This window comes from Telmatherina bonti (assembly GCF_933228915.1).
Source record: "Telmatherina bonti genome assembly, chromosome: 8".
NCBI classification, from domain to species: Eukaryota; Metazoa; Chordata; class Actinopteri; order Atheriniformes; family Telmatherinidae; genus Telmatherina; species Telmatherina bonti.
This window is the reverse complement of record NC_136626.1, coordinates 2,781,279-2,798,764: the sequence shown is the minus strand read 5'-3', so window position 1 is coordinate 2,798,764 and position 17,486 is coordinate 2,781,279. Positions and strand designations below refer to the sequence as shown.

The window sequence follows — 17,486 nt, the reverse complement described above, 5'->3', positions numbered from 1 at the left end:
ACACACTCTCTCCATCCAGCTGGACCTGGACCAGGTGGAGGTTCAAGACCTCGGATAACCAGCTGAAGGAATCCGGTTCTTTACATGTTAGTTGGAGAGAAAAAACACAGAAGGTTCTTTACAGCATCTGTTCTCAGGTGTGTCTCACCTGCGGGGAGGTCCCCAGTGGCTGAAGGCAGGAGTTTCTTCTCCCTCCCCCTCCTCTCTCTTAGGAAGCTCACTGCAAACAGTTATAGTTGCCATTATTCCCACATTATTCCCACATTATTCCTAATGATCTCCCAAACTCTGTCCGCTCTGCAGAGTCCCTGTCTACTTTCAGACCCAGCTGAAGACTCAGCTCTTCAAGGAGAACTTCAACACTTAGTTTAGCTGTATTTGTTGGAAAGTTGGAGAACTTAGTCCCCAGTCCCCCCCCCCGCTATGCCCCCAGTCCCCCCCCCGCTATGCCCCCAGTCCTCCCCCCGCTATGCCCCCAGTCCTCCCCCCGCTATGCCCCCAGTCCTCCCCCCGCTATGCCCCCAGTCCTCCCCCCCCCCCGCTATGCCCGCGTTCCCCCCCCCCCGCTATGCCCCCAGTCCTCCCTCCCCCCGCTATGCCCCCAGTCCCCCCCCCCCGCTATGCCCCCAGTCCTCCCCCCGCTATGCCCCCAGTCCTCCCTCCCCCCGCTATGCCCCCAGTCCCCCCCCCCCCGCTATGCCCCCAGTCCTCCCCCCGCTATGCCCCCAGTCCTCCCCCCGCTATGCCCCCAGTCCTCCCCCCCCCGTAAATCATTCATCAGAACAGATTTTCCATCAGATCTGAACTTTTACCGGTTCTGTGCAAAAATAAAACAAAAAACAAAAATAAAATCTTAAAGAATTTCTATGCTGACCGGACCAGGCCAGAACCGGACCAGGCCCGAACCGGACCAGGCCCGAAAGGGACCAGGCCCGAAAGGGACCAGGCCCGAACCGGACCAGGCCCGAAAGGGACCAGGCCCGAAAGGGACCAGGCCCGAACCGGACCAGGCCAGAACCGGACCAGGCCCGAAAGGGACCAGGCCCGAACCGGACCAGGCCCGAACCGGACCAGGCCCGAAAGGGACCAGGCCCGAACCGGACCAGGCCAGAACCGGACCAGGCCCGAAAGGGACCAGGCCCGAACCGGACCAGGCCAGAACCGGACCAGGGAAGCTGGTCTTCTACCTGTGGACTCCTCTGATTGGCAGAAAGGCTCCTCCTTGGCTCCGCCTCTTCTTCCTCACTATGGCAACCGCCCTGATGGACCTCAATAGGAAGAAAACATTCATTTCTGAATTTTCAGTCAGAACCAAAAGAACCGGTCCAGAACCTTTGTCATCTGGTGCCTCATTGGAAAACCACATGAGGGCGCCAGAGGACCAAGATGGAAGCGGGTCAGGGAGGAAGACCTTCATCATCATCAACTTAAACCAGCAGAACCGTCTGAGGATTGGGTCAGAACATCCTCCCTCGTAACCGGATCCAGAACCTCATATTTCTGGGTTTTTGTTCTGACCCGGTAGATCAGAGCTGGGTCAAGTTCTGGCTAATTCTGGCAAATAACGAAGATGAAGATGATGTTCTACCTGGGTTACAGAACCTTTCAAACAGAACCAGCCGACCCAAACATTCACTAACAGGATGAAAAGGTACTGACTCGGTATCGGTATCAGTCAGGGTCAGCTCGGAGACAGCTTCAGAGTCTCTGGAGTCCAGATGTCCTGTGAACGCATCAGCTGTGAGAGTTCTGGTTCTGATCAACTCAACGACAGTTCGGACCCGGGTCAGTTACTCACCTAGAACCTGGTTTCCCACAGACACAATGCTGTCCCGGTCCGATCTCTGCCGGTCCTCCTGAACCGACCTGCTCCTCACCTGGTAGGACAAACCAGACGTCAGAAGCAAAACACCGGGCCGGAACCAGGAAACTGGATCAGAACCAGGAAACTGGGATGGAACCAGGAAACTGGATCAGAACCAGGAAACTGGATCAGAACCAGGAAACTGGGATGGAACCAGGAAACTGGATCAGAACCAGGAAACTGGGATGGAACCAGGAAACTGGATCAGAACCAGGAAACTGGATCAGAACCAGGAAACTGGGATGGAACCAGGAAACTGGATCAGAACCAGGAAACTGGGATGGAACCAGGAAACTGGATCAGAACCAGGAAACTGGATCAGAACCAGGAAACTGGGATGGAACCAGGAAACTGGATCAGAACCAGGAAACTGGATCAGAACCAGGAAACTGGGATGGAACCAGGAAACCGGGCCGGAACCAGGAAACTGGATCAGAACCAGGAAACTGGGATGGAACCAGGAAACCAAGCCAGAACCAGCTCACCTCCTCTGCTCCTCCAGGCTGGAACTTCCACTCCTCCCCAGATGGAGGAAGCTTCCTGGAGAAGGAACTCTCCTCCTCCTCCTCCTCCTCCTCCTCCTCCTCCTCCTCCTCCTCCTCCTTCTCATCCACAGCCATCTCCCGGCTCTCCTCCAACGGGAGGTGGTGGGAGGAGGTGTAGCGAGGAGGACCTCCATCCAGGATCAGCTCCTCCTCATCATGAAGCTCCTGGAGGAGGACTGATCCGACACCAGAACCCTGGAACACAAACGAGTTTGGATCAACAGAAATGAAGACAAGCTGAGTGTGAACCCAAACAGAGGTTCTGATGGTGCCGGACCGACCCGGTGAACTTCAGCAGGAATTTGGACCCTGGCCCAGGTTCTGGTTCTGGACTCCTGACTGGGCGTATTGACATGTCATCTCAGCATGGCAGCGGCGCTAAGGAACTGGTTTCTGTCCCAGAACCCGACCCGACCAGAACTCCTTCCCACAAAGTCACTAAAGTTTACAACAGCAGTTCTGGATCGGGTCGGGTCAGGATGGGTCAATAAACCTCTTCTTCCTTCCACAGCAGCCGTAACGTGACGTACCCTGTCCCGGACCGGACCGCACCGCACCGAGATGAACCGGACCGCACCGAGATGAACCGGACCGCAGCGCACCGAGATGAACCGGACCGCACCGCACCGAGATGAACCGGACCGCACCGCACCGAGATGAACCGGACCGCACCGAGATGAACCGGACCGCACCGCACCGAGATGAACCGGACCGGACCGCACCGCACCGAGATGAACCGGACCGCACCGCACCGAGATGAACCGGACCGCACCGCACCGAGATGAACCGCACCGCACCGAGATGAACCGGACCGCAGCGCACCGAGATGAACCGGACCGCACCGAGATGAACCGGACCGCACCGAGATGAACCGGACCGCACCGAGATGAACCGGACCGCACCGCACCGAGATGAACCGGACCGCACCGCACCGAGATGAACCGGACCGCACCGAGATGAACCGGACCGCACCGCACCGAGATGAACCGGACCGCAGCGCACCGAGATGAACCGGACCGCAGCGCACCGAGATGAACCGGACCGCACCGAGATGAACCGGACCGCAGCGCACCGAGATGAACCGGACCGCACCGAGATGAACCGGACCGCACCGAGATGAACCGGACCGCAGCGCACCGAGATGAACCGGACCGCACCGAGATGAACCGGACCGCACCGAGATGAACCGGACCGCAGCGCACCGAGATGAACCGGACCGCACCGAGATGAACCGCACCGCACCGAGATGAACCGGACCGCACCGAGATGAACCGGACCGCAGCGCACCGAGATGAACCGGACCGCACCGAGATGAACCGCACCGCACCGAGATGAACCGGACCGCACCGAGATGAACCGGACCGCACCGAGATGAACCGGACCGCACCGAGATGAACCGGACCGCAGCGCACCGAGATGAACCGGACCGCACCGAGATGAACCGCACCGCACCGAGATGAACCGGACCGCACCGAGATGAACCGGACCGCACCGAGATGAACCGGACCGCACCGAGATGAACCGGACCGCAGCGCACCGAGATGAACCGGACCGCACCGAGATGAACCGCACCGCACCGAGATGAACCGCACCGCACCGAGATGAACCGGACCGCACCGAGATGAACCGGACCGCAGCGCACCGAGATGAACCGGACCGCACCGCACCGAGATGAACCGGACCGCAGCGCACCGAGATGAACCGGACCGCAGCGCACCGAGATGAACCGGACCGCAGCGCACCGAGATGAACCGGACCGCACCGAGATGAACCGGACCGCACCGAGATGAACCGGACCGCACCGAGATGAACCGGACCGCACCGAGATGAACCGGACCGCAGCGCACCGAGATGAACCGGACCGCACCGCACCGAGATGAACCGGACCGCAGCGCACCGAGATGAACCGGACCGCACCGCACCGAGATGAACCGGACCGCAGCGCACCGAGATGAACCGGACCGCAGCGCACCGAGATGAACCGGACCGCAGCGCACCGAGATGAACCGGACCGCACCGCACCGAGATGAACCGGACCGCAGCGCACCGAGATGAACCGGACCGCACCGCACCGAGATGAACCGGACCGCAGCGCACCGAGATGAACCGGACCGCACCGAGATGAACCAGACCGCACCGAGATGAACCGGACCGCACCGCACCGAGATGAACCGGACCGCACCGAGATGAACCGGACCGCACCGAGATGAACCAGACCGCACCGAGATGAACCGGACCGCACCGCACCGAGATGAACCGGACCGCAGCGCACCGAGATGAACCGGACCGCACCGAGATGAACCAGACCGCACCGAGATGAACCGGACCGAACCGCATCCAACTGGTTGGTGGGTTTAACCTCCATCTCTGCAGCTTCTAGAAGGAAACAAGGCTGATCAGGGTGGAAATGAGGAGGAGTTGATGAGGAGGTGATGAGGAGGAGGAGGAGGTGGGTGGTGAGGGTGATGAGGAGATGATGAGGAGGAGGAGGTGATGAGGAGGTGATGATGAGGAGGTGGTGAGGAGATGAGGAGGGTGATGATGAGGAGGGGAGGAGGTGGTGATGATGAGGAGGAGAGGAGGAGGAGGTGGTGGTGAGGAGGAGGAGGTGATGAGGAGGAGGAGGTGGTGGTGAGGAGGTGATGAGGATGATGAGGAGGTAATGAGGAGGAGATGAGGAGGAGGTGGTGATGAGGAGGAGGAGGTGATGATGAGCGTGATGAGGAGGAGATGATGAGAAGGAGATGATGAGGGTGATGAGGAGGAGGTGATAATGAGGAGGAGGTGATGAGGAGGAGGTGATGAGGTGATGAGGAGGTAATGAGGAGGAGATGATGAGGAGGAGGAGGTGATGATTAGGTGATGAGGAGGAGGAGGTGGTGGTGAGGAGGAGGTGAGGATGATGAGGAGGTAATGAGGAGGAGATGATGAGGGTGATGAGGAGGAGGATGAGGAGGTGATGATGAGGAGGTGGTGATGATGAGGAGGAGGGTGATGAGGAGGAGGTGAGAAGGTGATGAGGAGGAGGAGGTGAGGATGATGAGGAGGTAATGAGGAGGTGATGAGGAGGAGGAGGAGGTGGGTGGTGAGGGTGATGAGATGATGATGAGGAGGAGGTGATGAGGAGGTGATGATGAGGAGGTGGTGAGGAGATGAGGAGGGTGATGAGGAGGAGGATGAGGAGGTGATGATGAGGAGGTGATGATGAGGAGGTGGTGATGAGGAGGTGATGAGGAGGAGGAGGTGATGAGGAGGTGATGATGAGGAGGTGGTGAGGAGATGAGGAGGGTGATGATGAGGAGGGGAGGAGGTGGTGATGATGAGGAGGAGAGGAGGAGGAGGTGGTGGTGAGGAGGAGGAGGTGATGAGGAGGAGGAGGTGGTGGTGAGGAGGTGATGAGGATGATGAGGAGGTAATGAGGAGGAGATGAGGAGGAGGTGGTGATGAGGAGGAGGAGGTGATGATGAGCGTGATGAGGAGGAGATGATGAGAAGGAGATGATGAGGGTGATGAGGAGGAGGTGATAATGAGGAGGAGGTGATGAGGAGGAGGTGATGAGGTGATGAGGAGGTAATGAGGAGGAGATGATGAGGAGGAGGAGGTGATGATTAGGTGATGAGGAGGAGGAGGTGGTGGTGAGGAGGAGGTGAGGATGATGAGGAGGTAATGAGGAGGAGATGATGAGGGTGATGAGGAGGAGGATGAGGAGGTGATGATGAGGAGGTGGTGATGATGAGGAGGAGGGTGATGAGGAGGAGGTGAGAAGGTGATGAGGAGGAGGAGGTGAGGATGATGAGGAGGTAATGAGGAGGTGATGAGGAGGAGGAGGAGGTGGGTGGTGAGGGTGATGAGATGATGATGAGGAGGAGGTGATGAGGAGGTGATGATGAGGAGGTGGTGAGGAGATGAGGAGGGTGATGAGGAGGAGGATGAGGAGGTGATGATGAGGAGGTGATGATGAGGAGGTGGTGATGAGGAGGTGATGATGAGGAGGTGGTGATGAGGAGGAGAGGAGGAGGAGGTGGTGAGGAGGAGGAGGTGATGAGGAGGAGGAGGTGGTGGTGAGGAGGTGATGAGGTGATGATGAGGATGATGAGGAGGTAATGAGGAGGAGATGAGGAGGAGGTGGTGATGATGAGCGTGATGAGGAGGAGATGATGAGATGAGGAGGGTGATGAGGAGGAGGTGATAATGAGGAGGTGGTGATGAGGAGGGTGATGATGAGGAGGAGGTGATGATGAGGTGATGAGGAGGTAATGAGGAGGAGATGATGATGAGGAGGAGGTGATGATTAGGTGATGAGGAGGAGGAGGTGGTGGTGAGGAGGAGGTGAGGATGATGAGGAGGTAATGAGGAGGAGATGATGAGGGTGATGAGGAGGAGGATGAGGAGGTGATGATGAGGAGGTGGTGATGATGAGGAGGAGGTGGTGATGATGATGAGGAGGGTGATGAGGAGGAGGTGAGAAGCTGATGAGGAGGAGGTGGTGATGATGATGAGGAGGGTGATGAGGAGGAGGTGAGAAGGTGATGAGGAGGAGGAGGTGATGAGGAGGAGGAGGTGGTGGTGAGGAGGTGATGAGGAGGTGATGATGAGGTAATGAGGAGGAGATGATGAGGAGGAGGAGGTGGTGGTGAGGAGGTGATGAGGAGGTGATGATGAGGATGATGAGGAGGTAATGAGGAGGAGATGATGAGGATGATGAGGAGGAGATGAGGAGGAGGAGGTGAGAAGGTGATGAGGAGGAGGAGGTGATGAGGATGAGGAGGTAATGAGGAGGTGGTGATGAGGAGGAGGAGGTGGTGGTGAGGAGGTGATGAGGAGGTGATGATGAGGATGATGAGGTAATGAGGAGGAGATGAGGATGATGAGGAGGTAATGAAGAGGAGATGATGAGGAGGAGGGTGATGAGGAGGAGGAGGTGATGAGCGTGATGAGGAGGAGATGATGAGGGTGATGAGGAGGAGGATGAGGAGGTGATGAGGAGGTGATGAGGGTGATGAGGAGGAGGATGAGGAGGTGATGAGGAGGTGGTGAGGAGGTGATGAGGAGGTGATGATGAGGATGATGAGGTAATGAGGAGGAGGAGGTGATGAGGAGGAGGAGGTGATGATGAGATGAGGAGGGTGATGAGGAGGAGGTGATAATGAGGAGGTGGTGATGAGGAGGGTGATGATGAGGAGGAGGTGATGATGAGGTGATGAGGAGGTAATGAGGAGGAGATGATGATGAGGAGGAGGTGATGATTAGGTGATGAGGAGGAGGAGGTGGTGGTGAGGAGGAGGTGAGGATGATGAGGAGGTAATGAGGAGGAGATGATGAGGGTGATGAGGAGGAGGATGAGGAGGTGGTGATGATGAGGAGGATGAGGAGGTGATGAGGAGGTGATGAGGGTGATGAGGAGGAGGATGAGGAGGTGATGAGGAGGTGGTGAGGAGGTGATGAGGAGGTGATGATGAGGATGATGAGGTAATGAGGAGGAGGAGGTGATGAGGAGGAGGAGGTGATGATGAGATGAGGAGGGTGATGAGGAGGAGGCGGTGATGAGGAGGAGGAGGAGGAGGAGATGAGGGTGATGAGGAGGAGGTGATAATGAGGAGGTGGTGATGAGGAGGGTGATGATGAGGAGGAGGTGATGATGAGGTGATGAGGAGGTAATGAGGAGGAGATGATGATGAGGAGGAGGTGATGATTAGGTGATGAGGAGGAGGAGGTGGTGGTGAGGAGGAGGTGAGGATGATGAGGAGGTAATGAGGAGGAGATGATGAGGGTGATGAGGAGGAGGATGAGGAGGTGGTGATGATGAGGAGGATGAGGAGGAGGGTGATGATGAGGAGGGTGATGAGGAGGAGGTGATGAGGAGGAGGAGGTGAGGAGGAGGAGGAGATGATGAGGGTGATGAGGAGGAGGATGAGGAGGTGATGAGAAGGTGATGAGGAGGAGGAGGTGGTGGTGAGGAGGTGATGAGGAGGTGATGATGAGGATGATGAGGAGGTAATGAGGAGGAGGTGGTGATGAGGATGAGGAGGTAATGAGGAGGAGATGATGAGGTGGTGATGAGGAGGTGATGAGGAGGTGATGATGAGGATGATGAGGTAATGAGGAGGAGATGAGGAGGAGATGATGAGGATGATGAGGAGGTGATGATGAGGAGGGTGATGATGAGGAGGAGGTGATGATGAGGTGATGAGGAGGTAATGAGGAGGAGATGATGATGAGGAGGAGGTGATGATTAGGTGATGAGGAGGAGGAGGTGGTGGTGAGGAGGAGGTGAGGATGATGAGGAGGTAATGAGGAGGAGATGATGAGGGTGATGAGGAGGAGGATGAGGAGGTGATGATGAGGAGGTGGTGATGATGAGGAGGAGGAGGTGGTGATGATGATGAGGAGGGTGATGAGGAGGAGGAGGTGATGAGGAGGAGGAGGTGAGGATGATGAGGAGGTAATGAAGAGGAGATGAGGAGGGTGATGAGGAGGAGGAGGAGGCGGTGATGAGGAGGAGGCGGTGATGACGAGGAGGAGGAGGAGGAGGCGGTGATGAGGAGGAGGCGGTGATGACGAGGAGGAGGAGGAGATGAGGGTGATGAGGAGGAGGTGATAATGAGGAGGTGGTGATGAGGAGGGTGATGATGAGGAGGAGGTGATGATGAGGGGATGAGGAGGTAATGAGGAGGAGATGATGATGAGGAGGAGGTGATGATTAGGTGATGAGGAGGAGGAGGTGGTGGTGAGGAGGAGGTGAGGATGATGAGGAGGTAATGAGGAGGAGATGATGAGGGTGATGAGGAGGAGGATGAGGAGGTGATGATGAGGAGGTGGTGATGATGAGGAGGAGGTGGTGATGATGATGAGGAGGGTGATGAGGAGGAGGAGGTGATGAGGAGGAGGAGGTGATGAGGAGGAGGAGGTAATGAGGAGGAGATGATGAGGGTGATGAGGAGGAGGATGAGGAGGTGATGAGAAGGTGATGAGGAGGAGGAGGTGATGAGGAGGAGGAGGTGGTGGTGAGGAGGTGATGATGAGGAGGTAATGAGGAGGAGATGATGAGGATGATGAGGGTGATGAGGAGGAGGAGGTGAGGATGATGATGAGGAGGGTGATGATGAGGAGGAGGTGAGAAGGTGATGAGGAGGAGGAGGTGATGAGGATGAGGAGGTAATGAGGAGGAGATGATGAGGGTGATGAGGAGGAGGATGAGGAGGTGATGATGAGGAGGTGGTGGTGAGGAGGTGATGAGGAGGTGATGATGAGGATGATGAGGTAATGAGGAGGAGATGAGGAGGAGGTGATGAGGAGGAGATGATGAGGGTGATGAGGAGGAGGAGGTGATGAGGAGGAGGAGGTGATGATGAGATGAGGAGGGTGATGAGGAGGAGGAGGAGGCGGTGAGGAGGAGGAGGCGGTGATGACGAGGAGGAGGAGGAGATGAGGGTGATGAGGAGGTGATGAGGGTGATGAGGAGGTGATGAGGAGGAGGAGGTGATGAGGAGGTGATGAGGAGGATACGTCTCAGATGAAACGTGTGAAACTCCCTCTGATGACGTAACGCCTCCTCAATGCGCCTCCTCAGCAGATCTGAGGGAGATCCTGCTCCTCCCATCGCCGGCGAGACATTCAACGCAGCGGAAGTATTAATGACAACACTTTGGCTAATTTACCTCCTCAAGGACTCGGCGTTTAATGGAGGCGAGGAGCAGCTCATCACACTAACAGCACCTCCTCAGACTGATGGGAGGTCCGGATCCAGAAGATTTAAAGACCTTTCATCTGTCTGCCATGAGACGATGAAGACAGCTGGGAAGGGAAGAGGAGGGAGGAAAAAAAGGAGACGGGATGAGGAGTCGGGATGAGGAGTCGGGATGAGGAGTCGGGATGAGGAGTCGGGATGAGGAGACGGGATGAGGAGACGGGATGAGAAATTGGGATGAGGAGTCAGGATGAGGAGACGGGATGAGAAATTGGGATGAGGAGTCAGGATGAGGAGACGGGATGAGAAATTGGGATGAGGAGTCGGGATGAGGAGACGGGATGAGGAGACGGGATGAGAAATTGGGATGAGGAGTCGGGATGAGGAGACGGGATGAGGAGTCGGGATCAGGAGTCGGGATGAGGAGACGGGATCAGGAGTCTGGATGAGGAGTCTGGATGAGGAGTCGGGATCAGGAGACGGGATAAGAAATTGGGATGAGGAGACGGGATGAGGAGACGGGATCAGGAGACGGGATGAGAAGATGGGATGAGAAATTGGGATCAGGAGTCGGGATGAGGAGTCGGGATCAGGAGACGGGATGAGGAGACGGGATGAGAAATTGGGATAAGGAGACGGGATCAGGAGTCGGGATGAGAAATTGGGATGAGGAGATGGGATCAGGAGTCGGGATGGGGAGTCGGGATCAGGAGACGGGATGAGGAGACGGGATGAGAAATTGGGATAAGGAGACGGGATGAGGAGACGGGATGAGGAGTCTGGATGAGGAGTCTGGATCAGGAGTCGGGATGAGAAATTGGGATGAGGAGATGGGATCAGGAGTCGGGATGAGGAGACGGGATCAGGAGTCGGGATGAGGAGACGGGATGAGGAGACGGGATGAGGAGTCGGGATGAGGAGACGGGATGAGAAATTGGGATGAGGAGACGGGATGAGGAGTCGGGATGAGGAGATGGGATGAGGAGATGGGATGAGAAATTGGGATAAGGAGACGGGATCAGGAGTCGGGATGAGGAGACGGGATGAGGAGTCTGGATGAGGAGACGGGATGAGGAGTCTGGATGAGGAGTCGGGATCAGGAGTCGGGATGAGAAATTGGGATGAGGAGATGGCATCAGGAGATGGGATGAGGAGATGGGATGAGAAATTGGGATGAGGAGACTGGATGAGGAGACGGGATGAGGAGTCGGGAGATGAGAATCAAGGACCAGGAGTAAAGTATCCAGAGTATCTGGTTGGATACTGTGGGTCATGTGATTTAAAAGGAACGTGTGATTGGGGGCGGGGCTTCTTGCAGTCTTTCTTTTATCCTACCAAGAAGAAGAAACCAGGAAGTCATGTGACTGCAGTCAAACCTCTGCTTGTGACCTCAAACAGTTAACAAGGTGCAACAGCGTGGTTCTGACGGGCCTAGCCGGCGGGCTTTATGGGGACCATCAGACCCATAATGTCAGATTAAACTTCACAGAAACTAGATGAAGTGAACATAATCTATGATAGATACGATTAATTTGATCATCCAAATCAGATTACATTCTCTATAACCTACAGACTAAACTCCACAATCTACATCAGATTAAACTCCACAATCTACATCAGATTAAACTCCACAATCTACATCAGATTAAACTCCACAATCTACAGATTAAACTCCATAATCTACATCAGATTAAACTTTATAATCTACATCAGATTAAACTTTATCTACATCAGATTCAACTCCACAATCTACATCAGATTAAAGTCCACAATCTACATCAGATTAAACTCCATAATCTACATCAGATTAAACTTTATAATTACATCAGATTAACATTTATAATCTACATCAGATTAAACGATATATTCTACATCAGATTAAACACCATAATCTACATCCGATTAAACTCCACAATCTAATTACATCAGATTAAACTTTATAATCTACATCAGATTAAACTATACAATCTAAATCAGATTAAACTTTATAATCTACATCAGATTAAACACCATAATCTACATTATATTAAACTCCACAATCTACATCAGATTAAACTCCATAATCTACATCAGATTAAACTTTATAATTACATCAGATTAACATTTATAATCTACATCAGATTAAACGATATATTCTACATCAGATTAAACACCATAATCTACATCCGATTAAACTCCACAATCTAATTACATCAGTTTAAACTTTATAATCTACATCAGATTAAACTATACAATCTAAATCAGATTAAACTTTATAATCTACATCAGATTAAATTTTATAATCTACACCATATTAAACTTTATAATCTACATCAGATTAAACTACAAAATCTATATCAGATTAGACTCCATAACAGATTTAACTTTATAATCTACATCAGATTAAACTTTATAATATACATGAGATTAAACTCCATAATCTACATCAGATTAAAGTTTATAATCTACATCATATTAAACTCCACAATCTACATCAGATTAAACTCCATAATCTACATCAGATTAAACTTTATAATCTACATCAGATTAATTTTGTAATGTACATCAGATCAAACTTTATAATCTACATCAGATTAAACTACATAATCTACATCGGATTAAACTTTATAATCTACATCAGATCAAACACCATAATCTATATCGGATTAAACTCCACAATCTAATTACATCAGATTAAACTCCATAATCTACATCAGATTAAAATCCAAAATCTACATCAGATTAGACTCCATAATCTACATCGTATTAAACTTTATCATCTACATGAGATTAAACTCCATAATCTACATCAGATTAAACTTTATAATCTATATCAGATTAAAGTTAATAATCTAAATCAGATTAAAGTATATAATCTACATCAGATTAAACTCCATAATCTACATCATATTAAACTCCATAATCTACATCAGATTAAACTCCATAATCTACATCAGATTAAACTTTATAATCTACATCAGATTAAATTATAATCTACATCAGATTAAATTCCAAAATCTACATCAGATTAGACTCAATCAACTTCAGATTAAATTTTATAATCTACATCAGATTATTTTATAATCCACAGAGTAAATTTTATAATCGACATCAGATTAAACTTTATAATCTACATCAGATTAAATTTTATAATCTACATCAGATTTATCTCAAATCTACATCAGATTAGACTCCATAATCAACTTCAGATTAAACTTTATAATCTACATCAGATTATTTTATAAACCACATCAGATTAAACGTTATAATCGACATCAGATTAAACGTTATAATCTACATCAGATTAAACGTTATAATCTACATCAGATTAAATTTTATAATCTACATCAGATTAAACTCCAAAATCTACATCAGATTAGACTCCATAATCAACTTCAGAGTAAATTTTATAATCGACATCAGATTAAACTTTATAATCGACATCAGATTAAACTTTATAATCTACATCAGATTAAACTTTATAATATACATGAGATTAAACTTTATAATATACATGAGGTTGAAGTCCACAACCTACATCAGATTAAACTCCACAATCTACATCAGATTAAACTCCACAATCTACATCAGATTAAACTCCACAATCTACATCAGATTAAACTCCGCAATCTACATCAGATTAAACTTTATAATCTACATCAGATTAAAGTCGACAATCTACACCAAAATAAACTCCATAATCTACAGATTAAATTTTATAATCTACATAACATTTTATAATCTACATCAGATTAAACCTTATAATCTACATCAGATTAAACCTTATAATCTACATCAGATTAAACCTTATAATCTACATCAGATTAAACCTTATAATCTACATCAGATTAAACCTTATAATATACATCACATAAAACTCCATAATTTACATCAGATAAAACTCCATAATCTACATCAGATTAAACTCCATAATCTACATCAGATTAAATTTATAATCTACATCACATTAAACTTTATAATCTACATGAGATTAAACTATATAATCTACATCAGATTAAACTTCATAATCTACATCAGATTAAAGTTTATAATCTACATCAGATTAAAGTATATAATCTACATCAGATTAAAGTATATAATCTACATCAGATTAAACTCCATAATCTACATCATATTAAACTCCATAATCTGCATCAGATTAAACTTTATAATCTACAGATTAAATTTTATAATCTACATCAGATTAAACTCCAAAATCTACATCAGATTAGACTCCATAATCAACTTCAGATTAAATTTTGTAATCTACATCAGATTATTTTATAATCTACATCAGAGTAAATTTTATAATCGACATCAGATTAAACTTTATAATCGACATCAGATTAAACTTTATAATCTACATCATATTAACCTTTATAATCTACATCAGATTAAACTTTATAATATACATGAGATTAAAGTCCACAACCTACATCAGATTAAACTCCACAATCTACATCAGATTAAACTCCACAATTTACATCAGATTAAACTCCACAATTTACATCAGATTAAACTCCACAATTTACATCAGATTAAACTCCACAATCTACATCAGATTAAACTCCGCAATCTACATCAGATTATTTTATAATCGACAGAGTAAATTTAATAATCGACATCAGATTAAACTTTATAATCTACATCAGAATAAACTTTATAATGTACATCAGATTAAACTCCATAATCTACATCAGATTAAACTTTATAATCTACATCACATTAAACTTTATAATCTACATGAGATTAAACTTTATAATCTACATGAGATTAAACTTTATAATCTACATGAGATTAAACTTTATAATCTACATCAGATTAAAGTATATAATCTACATCAGATTAAAGTATATAATCTACATCAGATTAAACTCCATAATCTACATCATATTAAACTCCATAATCTACATCAGATTAAATTTAATAATCTACATCAGATTAAATTTTGTAATCTACATCAAATTATTTTATAATCCACATCAGAGTAAATTTTATAATCTACATCAGATTAAAGTATATAATCTACATCAGATTAAAGTATATAATCTACATCAGATTAAACTCCATAATCTACATCATATTAAACTCCATAATCTACATCAGATTAAAGTATATAATCTACATCAGATTAAATTTTATAATCTACATCAGATTAGACTCCAAAATCTACATCAGATTAAACTTTAAAATCTACATCAGATTATTTTATAATCGACAGAGTAAATGTAATAATCGACATCAGATTAAACTTTATAATCTACATCAGATTAAACTCCACAATCTACATCAGATTAAACTCCACAATCTACATCAGATTAAACCTTATAATCTACAGATTAAACACCATAATCTACATTATATTAAACTCCACAATCTACATCAGATTAAACTCCATAATCTACATCAGATTAAACTCCATAATCTACATCAGATTAAACCTTATAATCTACATCAGATCAAACTTTATAATCTACATCACATTAAACTCCATAATTCCTAGAAGATTATCACCATGTCTTACTGACGTGTCAACAAACATGACCGTGTCATGACGCATCACTGAAAGACATTACATGTTGACGTGTCACATGGCAGATGTGTTGCCGCCGTTGTGACGTGCAATCAGACATGTAATCATACATCATCCTGTTGCTGTCATGTCAGATGTGTTTCTGTACCAGATGGAGGCAGAAACACGATCAACAGTCTCAGGTTAGACTAGGCCCAGCAGGACTCCAGAACGCCCTAAATCCCCAGAACTCCGTCCTGCAGTCATTCTGCAGTACTGAAGTGATGTCGGAGGACCAGAGTGTCCTCAAAGAACCCCCTCCCCCCACCTCCACCTCACTTAAGAGATGCTGCAGGTTGAGCTGATGGAGCACTTTCTACCATTCAGCCATCAGCTGAGTCAGCAGAGCAGGAGGAAGGTGAAAGAGGAGAGAGAGATGGAGGGATGAAGGAGGACGAGAGGAAACATGACGTCCTGCAGAGCTTCATCACAACCAACAGCAGCTCTCCGTCCCATTACTGACACCGTTAATGACCCGATTAAAGCCCACAGAACCAGTACAACACACACAAACTGTCTCTCACACACACACTCACACACCAACGACTTGATGTCTCTGCTTCTTAAGTCATAATTTCATTTGTCCAGGATCAGGTCCATGTCCAGGGGTCAAGGATCAGAGCTGATCCAGGGTGCAGGATCAAGTCTGGGTCCAGGTTCCAGATACTGAATAGCTGCTTGTTGAGCCTGTCACAGTTCCCAACCGGACCAAACCAAATTATCATGTTTAGAAGGAGAAACGGATCCGGGTCCAGTTTTTCTGATCCAGAACCAGCAGATAAAAATTGGAGGAAAAGGTTAATACAGAATCAACCAGAAGGGGGTTCTTTGAGACAGGTCGCCGGTACCGATGGGACTCACCGGGACATTTCAGGGACGGGTCCAGGTCCAGCACCGGGACATTTCAGGGACGGGTCCAGGTCCAGCAGTAGGACATTTCAGGGACGGGTCCAGGTCCAGCACCAGGATATTTCAGGGACGGGTCCAGGTCCAGCAGTAGGACATTTCAGGGACGGGTCCAGGTCCAGCAGTAGGACATTTCAGGGACGGGTCCAGGTCCAGCAGTAGGACATTTCAGGGACGGGTCCAGGTCCAGCAGTAGGACATTTCAGGGACGGGTCCAGGTCCAGCAGTAGGACATTTCAGGGACGGGTCCAGGTCCAGCAGTAGGACATTTCAGGGACGGGTCCAGGTCCAGCAGTAGGACATTTCAGGGACGGGTCCAGGTCCAGCACCGGGACATTTCAGGGACGGGTCCAGGTCCAGCACCGGGACATTTCAGGGACGGGTCCAGGTCCAGCAGTAGGACATTTCAGGGACGGGTCCAGGTCCAGCAGTAGGACATTTCAGGGACGGGTCCAGGTCCAGCACCAGGACATTTCAGGGACGGGTCCAGGTCCAGCAGTAGGACATTTCAGGGACGGGTCCAGGTCCAGCAGTAGGACATTTCAGGGACGGGTCCAGGTCCAGCAGTAGGACATTTCAGGGACGGGTCCAGGTCCAGCAGTAGGACATTTCAGGGACGGGTCCAGGTCCAGCAGTAGGACATTTCAGGGACGGGTCCAGGTCCAGCAGTAGGACATTTCAGGGACGGGTCCAGGTCCAGCAGTAGGACATTTCAGGGACGGGTCCAGGTCCAGCACCGGGACATTTCAGGGACGGGTCCAGGTCCAGCACCGGGACATTTCAGGGACGGGTCCAGGTCCAGCAGTAGGACATTTCAGGGACGGGTCCAGGTCCAGCAGTAGGACATTTCAGGGACGGGTCCAGGTCCAGCAGTAGGACATTTCAGGGACGGGTCCAGGTCCAGCAGTAGGACATTTCAGGGACGGGTCCAGG

At 49.2% G+C, this 17,486-nt stretch overlaps 1 protein-coding gene across 2 annotated transcripts in view; it reads right to left on the bottom strand.

Moving 5' to 3' along the window:
* The window catches only part of LOC306759822 (inaD-like protein), a 41,014-nt gene that overhangs the window by 8,524 nt on the left and 15,004 nt on the right, over positions 1-17,486 (bottom strand). For both annotated transcript variants that reach the window (XM_079245563.1, XM_079245564.1), the window contains exons 18-21: positions 1,799-1,877; positions 1,660-1,723; positions 1,188-1,268; positions 150-220 (exon numbers count right to left, since the gene is read on the bottom strand). In XM_079245563.1, coding sequence (XP_079101689.1) covers positions 150-220; positions 1,188-1,268; positions 1,660-1,723; positions 1,799-1,877 — 295 coding nt within the window. The remainder of the gene's footprint in view (positions 1-149; positions 221-1,187; positions 1,269-1,659; positions 1,724-1,798; positions 1,878-17,486) is intronic.